The sequence below is a fragment of the Gavialis gangeticus genome, unplaced genomic scaffold (assembly GCF_001723915.1).
Source record: "Gavialis gangeticus isolate Ggan-Ray unplaced genomic scaffold, GavGan_comp1, whole genome shotgun sequence".
Lineage (NCBI taxonomy): Eukaryota > Metazoa > Chordata > Crocodylia > Gavialidae > Gavialis > Gavialis gangeticus.
The window spans coordinates 174206825-174215178 of record NW_017729022.1 but is presented as its reverse complement, the minus strand read 5'-3'; the positions used below and the strand labels follow the sequence as shown (position 1 = coordinate 174215178).

The following is an 8354-nucleotide window of genomic DNA, read 5'->3' as shown; positions in this document are numbered from 1 at the left end:
CGTCCAGAAGGGAGCGGGGCCAGCAGAGGGGCTCCCGCGCGCCGGGAGGGGCGGAGCCTCCGCCGGAAGTTCCGGGTCAGAGGGGAGCAGGAAGTCGGGACGTGGCCGCCGCGGCTGGGCCGGAGGGCGGAGGATGGCGGCGGCGGCGGCACTGAGCTCGGAGCGGCTCGAGGGGTCCATCGACGGGCTGACGCTGAGCCCCGACTCAGAGGAGGGGCGCGGCCGCGAGGCGCCCGGGGCGGCGGAGGAGCCCGGGGGGGACGCGGCGGCGCTGAGTCCGGAGCTGCGCTGGGGCTTTGGCCTGGACGAGCTGTACGGGCTGGCGCTGCGCTTCTTCAAAGGTGAGCGGCGGTCGCCCCTTCCCCTCAGCGCCCTGGGCATGCGGCGGGGCCCGGCGCTGGCCGGGGCGGGAGGTCCCCTGAGGAGAGGGAGCTCTTGGCCGCCAGAGACTTTAGCAGGGATCTCTATGTACGACTGGCTCTCGTGGATCCCCGGCCGGAAGTTGAGCCCTCCTGACGGGTGGTCAAATGAGAGCTCACACTAAGAAATCCTTGACATTTTGGTGGCTGCACCCCTACTCCGTGACTTAAAATAGCCTCACGTATTTGTTTCTTAGAGATGGTCAGAGACGCATGTGGGAGGCTGCCAGGTGTCCGGCCCTTGGGAGGTCCAGTTCTGGTGGCCGCTTCCCTCGTCATCAAAGAAAACAGCTTCTGCGTTTTCTGCCTAGGCGGCTGTTGTCCTTGTTGGAAAATCCCCCTCGGGCTGGAGGAGTGAAGTTGTTCGCTGCCACCTGTTGCTGATGTGGGGCTGGAGCTTATGTTTTGACTCCTTGTCTGACTTCTCTGCCCCTGGGCAGATAATGTGGATGGACAAAGTATTTTGCTCTAATTAGTCATTACCAGGCATGAAGGTATGCCTTTTAATTCTTTCAAATAAGAGGCAGGCAGATGCTCTTAACCAGGCAGTTGATCCAGTAGATACTGTCCACGTAATCTTTCTGAGCAGCCCTGAAGTAGACTATGCTGCATTCAAAAGCCTGTCTGGCTCCTGTTGAACTGACTGTTTGGTAGACTGGCACTGCTTGCATATTTCTTTGAGCCTTAGGCCTGCAGCATCACTCCAACACTACCATGAGGAAGATAGTGGGGTTTTTATCTCCTAATGTAAGTGTGGGTTGTTTGAGAGTCAAAACTCCTGTGTTCTGCTCCAGACTGTCAGTTTGAACAAGCCCTACACCCTCCCTGCCTTTTTTCCACCTATATAATACTTAACCTGGCCCATAGGTTTATGTGTGGCTTAATGAGCACTTCCCTAAAGCACTCGGATGTGATAAGATGCTTTTCATCCATACAACAGGTTTTCTTTGTCTTTCAGTTTTGACTATGGTCATACTGGTTCTAGCTTTTACTTCCCTGTAATGTAAGCAGCATGTTGTAATCAAGCTCCCTGCATTACTATTATCATCTTCTGTGGGCTTTTCATGTGTCAGTTTGAACCATTCAAATCAGTTGGCCAAGTTTCACTTTTGCAGTTGGTCAGTTTCTAGCTGCTTATGCTGTAATGTTTGGACTTTTGAAATATATATTATGGTTGGACTTTGAACTATATATTAGTGTCTGTATATGTGTATATACAGTGTGTATATATCAAGATGTATATATCTTTATATATCTACATGCATCTGTGTGTGTGTGTGTATACATACATTTGCCTTACACAAGACTTTTTTTCTTTTAAAAAGACTTTTTACAAAATTTTATTCTTACTTATAAACTTCAAACTTGTTTATGCTGAATACTGGCTAACAAAAATACTTCTCTGTGGTGGTGTTTTGTTAATCTTACTTGAGCCAGAAAGCTTTGTTAAAAAGAATAAACAAATTTTCTGGGAAATCTTGATATTTCATAGTGAGAATCGCATCCGATCCAAGAATAGGGATCAGAGGGGGGAGCGAAGTCATGAAATTCCCTGCTCTTTTTTGATCTTTTTATCTAAATATTCCCTTTGAATCACTGTTGTTCCCTCTTTTTGTTTTCATTTGTAAAATATCATTAGTACCAGTCTAAGGGCTATATATCACCTAAAGCATCTGTAGCCATTGCAAATCATTACCTTAGTTGCAGAGGCCAATATAAAACATGCTGGGTGGTGGTGGGATGTCTTTGAAATGAACTGATCTCAGCATTTCTTCTAAGACCACTGATATAGGTGCCCACTGTGGGCACAGTTGCCACATACAGTCAGACACCCAGTTACGTGGTTTCAGGTTGCACCGATTCATGTATATGCGCTTTATATAACATGACTGTGTTTCAACTTACACAGTACTCTGCTTCATATTTACACTGTTTGCAGTAGAGTGGTTGTTAGTTTGGAGTCTGCTTACATAGCTTTAGCATCACTTGTTGTCTCCTCCAAGATTGTCCATCATTTTTGGTTACCGTAACCCCTGAATATTTGTGAAAATGGCATCAAAGAAAGCCTTTGATGTTGTGCCCAAAAGAGCATGTAAGTCTATCAACCTGGCCCAAAAAGTAGAAATCCTTGATAAATTAAGAGAAGGCAATAGTGCTGCATCGATTACTTGCCAGTACAGTTTAAGTGAAACGACTGTGCACACCATTAAAAAAAAGTGAGCAAAAAATTAGAGACTGTGTGAAAACGATAACCCCTGTGAGTCTGAGAGTGTCGTTGGTGCCTAGAATTCCTCATTTAAATAAGGTTGAGAAACTCCTTTATCTTTGGATCAATGTAATGACCAGTACAAAAGGAGCAGTTGTCGATGGCGCGGCAATTGCAGCTAAAGCTTTGTCTCTGTATTAGCACGTATCTAGGAGTAAAGGTTTTAATAAGGCTCTTAATTCCATTATTTTGTGTTTTAAAGATCCTTTTATTATGAAATGATGTTATCAAATCTTGGTCCCAGGTCCTTATCCCCCTGTTTTTCATTGACTTAATGCCTCAAGTTACACGGTTTCAACTTCCACGGTGTTTTCCAGGAACATATGCCCCGCGTAACTCGGGGTCCAGCTGTAGTTATTAGTCACTGAATTAAGGAGACAGTGTGCAAAACAAACCAAATCCTTTCATCCTTAGCAAGGTGCATCCCAACATTGGCCTATACATGTGTGTGGTTGCTTTTACCTCATTCTCTAAAAGCTGTGTGGATAGAAGAAAATTGTAGCAGTCAGCCCAGCATTATTTACAAACAGTTGTTTTTAAAAAAAATCTTCTCTGGAGATGTGTTTGAGCTCCTGATGCTTGAACTTGAAACACACTGTTAAGGCATTCTTATTTTGGGAATTGTTACTCTGGGTGGCATGAGGGCATGTGGTGTTGAGATGGAGAAATCCTAGGCTGGTACGCTAAAGAGGTTGCCAGTCAAGATGGAAAGACATTCACCCTAATGAATAGAAACCTGATCACCTACTGCCTCTGCACATGCACATCTAGATGTAGTTCACGCTGCAGGGCCTTGCAGCTTTAGGTCCTTTGTACTTTAAACCAGAGACTTGTGCCTGGTACTCTAGTTGGGAGATCCCAGCCCCCGTCCAAGAAAGTAAAAGCTCTTTTCCCCCAGTTTGGTGCCCTGTGCCTGCCTTGGCTACTTGTCAGAAACTGTGACTGCTCCTTTGGGAACTGCTGCCTACCCCCTGGCAGCCTGTGTCAGTTGTGTCCATGCTCCCAGCAATGTTCTCTGTTGCAAGCAGACAAGGGGTTGGAGCCACACTTTGCAGCCTGGCTCATCCCATCTGCTCCTCCTGCACTCCTGGGACCAGCCAACACAGGGTAGGTTGCAGGGATGGTTGCTGGCATCTGCAGGAGCAGTTTCAGCAGCAGGGGCTCCTGTTGCCCCCTCAGGTACAGACAGGCAGGGAGGGAGCAGCACTGGAAAGAGCACAGCAGAGTCAGTTCCTACCACTGCTGCCTTTACCTGGCACCAGCTAGATCAGTGGTTCTTAATTTTTTTTAGCCTCAAGGCACCTCTCTGCCTCTCTTCTGATGCAGATTGGGGCTGAGTCACTCTCAGTTGGAGTGCCTCAAAATTCAGAAAAGTTATGGAGGGGTGCTTTGAGGTTAAAAGGGTTGAGGACCAGTGCTCTAAAGCCTTAGCTTTGAACAAAATGCTTCAGTATCATTTAATCACTGGGATTTATGGTTGGCATGTGTTCATATTGCTTACTATTCATCCCCAGGCAGTCTTCTGTTGGCACCACCTGTGTGATAGTGCATTGACAGTAATCATCTGATTATTGGGAAGCAGTTCTGGAATCCTAAGTATTGTTTAATTTCATCTGAGAGTCATTTATTTTTGTACCATGATAAAGAATTAAAATCTTTGTTTAGAGATGCCCACAGATGCTTTGGTATAAGATGTGTGATACAGCCTTTTCTGCTGCTTGGCACGTAATGATTGGTTCCTAAAAATGGCTCAGTTGTGCCACCAATGACTCACATCTGTGGATTCTTGTTATCTGGAATTTGAAAAGCCTTTTACCTGCTGTAGAGACTTACATCTATGATTGGGACTGTGCTAGTGTTTGTTAATCACACGTGAATGTAAGGACTCCTTTGAGTGACTTAGAAAACTTTATTCATTCCTCACTATAAGTACTTAAGGATACGAATTTGTATCAAAAAGGATTCATCACCCTAACACTTTTCAAGAAGAAAAATTCCAGGCTCGTCTAACAAATTTCCTAGAATAGATGCAGTAATACACTAATACTCCTTCTCAGACACTTAATATATTGTCCCATGTTTTTTGTAATGCGCTTTTGTAAGTCTTTTAGTTTAGTTTAAGAAAACAGTGGTCATTCCAATATCTAGCCTTCTCTGAGCAGAATACTACAGCTCCTTTTCTCCAAGCTTAACTTATTGCATTTTTTCCCTTTGACTCCATATAATCATTTGCCCATGTGATTCTTCCTTTTTTTTTTTAAGTAGTGCTTCACAATAATAAAAAAAATCTCAGTGAGAGTTGCTTTATATTACACCCTGCTATTGTTTGTGAGCTGCTTTCCATTGCTATTTCACTCTGAAATAGGCTCATCTTGGTTATGCTACTTTTGCCACCAAACATTAAACTATAACAATTATGTTTATTGTTAGCTGGTATAGCTTGCTTAGAGCAGGATTGGCCAGCCTGTGGTACTGGTGCCACAAATGGCACAGGCAGCCCCTTTTTGGCATGCAGAAGATCAGGGGCAGAGAGCAGGAATCAGAAAGCAAAGCAGCAAATGGTGTGCAGAGCACAGGCAAGGAAGAAGAAAGCAGATCAGGGAGGGAGTACAGGGCAGGGAGCAGAGCAGCAGATGAGGATTGGAGTGGCACTTGGGGTGTGGGGCTGATTTGTAGCATATCTGCCAATATTGTTGGCTCCCACTGACTTAGCACATGTTAGCATGGGTTAAAAGTGCTGCCTTCATAAGGATGGTCCGTTGAGTTGCTCGTTGTACATCTTTACTTTGTTTGCAGCATCCTGTTGAAGTGGCAGCATTTTAAAGAGAGGCCACATCTGGAACGAAACTTTCTGGATTGGTAATAGCCAAGTATGCTAGACCTGTTTCTGTACAGAGGGCCAAGTATTCACATTTTGCTGTAGAATCCCTGCTGACAGAATCTGAATGTGAACATAGCATATTAAATGTCCTCGTGGGTAAGAAATGGGACCTTGTTAACAAGTTCAGTCTTTTTTTTTTTTTTTTTTAACCCTCCATTCTTCCATTCCTCCATTCTGTGGCAGGATGCCTCCCATCTACCATTAGATGCCCTGCTACCATCAGTGCATGTTCTTGTGGCAAATGGAATGTATTCTTCACAGTTCATCTGGCTCCTTTTGCAAATGTGGAACATATTAAATTGAAGCTAAATTATAACCTTGCCACAATAGATGTTATCAGTGCTAACTCTGGTTATAGTGAAAATCTCGGTGATCACAGATATTTAAAGAGCCAGAACTTCTTCCTTTGCTAGGTAAACCTTGAGGATAACCTAGCTCTTGTGTCTGTCCAGCTCTGAAGCAGATGTTTTCAGCCATTCTCTTCCACATGATGTAGCTTAATTGAAGATTTCTAAGCTTTGTGGGTGGTAGCATAGGTTGGTGCCCTCTAATTAATTAAAATAGGTACCAGTATACAACTCACAAGGCCAAATGCTCTTGGCTCAGAAAAATGACATTTGCTGTGTACTCTGATTTTCATTATGAATAAGCCACTGAACATCTTTTCCTGACCCCTTATCTCTACTCTCAGTGGAAAGTTCTGTCTTTTTAAAGCTTTTTACTTTCTTCCCTTGAGGTATCTTTCTCCATGAAAGTAGATTTCAACCTAATTTTAGCTTTTGGAGCTAGGCTTTCAGAGCGCTTTCTTGTCTAATCTGGGAAAAGGCAGATGCATTATTCTCAGTTGTTCATAGAAACAGGTTATCAATCCTGTTCTGAGCTGGCCTCAGTTGTTGCCTAGCTCTGCTCATAACGTGTATGTAACCTACACCAGCGATTCCCAGCATGGTGCCTATGTGTGCCATGGTGCCCCCTGAAATTTATTCAGGTGCCCCTGCACATTTTCACACTCAGTAAAAAATCATTATTCCAACAAAAAATGCTGTTACTGCTTATTGAACTCGGGCTGTACACAACTGCCGCCAGAACGAGACTGAGTCAGTCTGACTGATGCAGTGACGGAGTGGCGCTTGCTACTCCCTCCCCATATGAAACTATGCGCATATCCAGGATTCTCAATTCTAAACTTTAATATTCAGATTGGCTTTTTCTTTTAAATTCGAATGTCCCCTTGAGCGCACGCATGTTGGGAACCCCTGACCTACACTGTCAACATTATGGCATTCAGCAGTGGAATTGCTGTCAGAGAACCGCAAATGCATATTTTCTATTGTTAAAGTTGCCCGCCATATTTAGCAACTTGAAAGTATACTTCATTTACCAATCTAGGCTAAATGTCAAGAACGAATGACCAGAAAGTAATTTAGATTGGCTTTGTTCACATTCAAACTGATATTGTTGTAGTAACATGACCCAAAAAACAGTCACATTGAAAATCAGATTCCAGTAATTCCATTTACTTTGTCTAATTCAGGATTTGAACAGTTGCTAAATTTGCAAGCAATTTGCAGCCAAAGAGCTGGGTTTCAGAAATTGGTCACTGATTTCAGCTAAAACCTCTGTGTAAACTGCTTTCAGTAAAACCAAGCAAAGCAGCTAAATTTAGCAGACTGTTCGTAAGCAGCAGAGTTGGGCATACTTTGATGGTGTCACAGGTCTGGAAAACCTAGCCACAGGATAGCCTGTAAAATCAATCATTGCCATCTTCTATCCTGTTTTTTATATAGATTCATATATAATTGCCCATCATGGTATCTGACCCATAGTTTTTTCATTTAAGCTTGCAGAAGAACAATTTCAAAATGATCATGTGAATAATGAGCTAACTTCTATGCAGAAAGCCTTCATAACTCCTAAATAGTTGCCTCCCTTGTTGTGATAACTAAACACCCCTCCAGGTTGGGTTCAGTCCCAATTCTAATGCAACTTAGCCGCATTCACGTGCTTCATGAATGACTTGTGCCTCTGACGTCTGGAGGGTGGCACAGTGGTGGTAAGCAGAGAAGCTCCTGCAGCTGCCACTGTTGATTTGCTTGGGGGTAGTGAGTGCCAACCAAGGGTTGGTGACCACCCACTGCCAGCAGCATCAGCGGTGGCCAGCAGGGATTGCGGACCACCAGTGGCAGGGTGGCAAGTGGTGACGCAACTTTTTGTAGGGAATGCACTGCCACACTTGGGGGGGCGGGGGGCTTGCATGCTCCCCCTACGCGTTGCCCTGATGTGCTTGATGCTGTACATTTGATAAACTTGGCTCCTAACTCAACAAGCCTGCCTTCTGAATCACACTGCATTAGAAGGGTAAGTGAAAACCTGGTTTAAACTTGGCAGAAGTGTTTCTAAGTGAAATTGAGCTGTCACTTGTTGCCCTAGGGAGACAAATTTCAAACAAAGGGAAATATGAAAGAGGTGCATTAGAAAATGGCTTTTTAAAATGAGGCTGCTTTGAAAGAAGCAGAACAAGGGCTGAGATGTAGACAAAGAATTTACCAGGCTGATGGCACTACAGAAGCAAGAAATATACAGTGGTGCCTCCCGCCGCTGCCTGGACCAGCTCACTGCTTGAGCTCTGAGGGCCCCAATTCTTTTTTTTTCCTGAGCCCACCCGCTGAGCCACCTGTGCCCAGGCTGCCCATTTGCTGGGTGCCACCTGAGCTCTGAAAAGGTTCAGACCCCTTGGAGCTCCCAGGACTTAGACACATGCCTCGGTGGGGCCATGCTGACTCAGGGC

General features: G+C 44.6%; 1 protein-coding gene across 1 annotated transcript in view; it reads left to right on the top strand.

Annotated features, from left to right (window-relative positions):
- The first annotated feature begins 89 nt into the window (after positions 1-89).
- ACBD3 (acyl-CoA binding domain containing 3) overlaps positions 90-8354 on the top strand; it is a 34575-nt gene continuing 26310 nt past the window's right edge. Inside the window, exon 1 of the mRNA XM_019516542.1 lies at positions 90-341. Within this exon, the coding sequence (XP_019372087.1) occupies positions 134-341 (208 nt within the window). The 5' untranslated portion in view covers positions 90-133. The remainder of the gene's footprint in view (positions 342-8354) is intronic.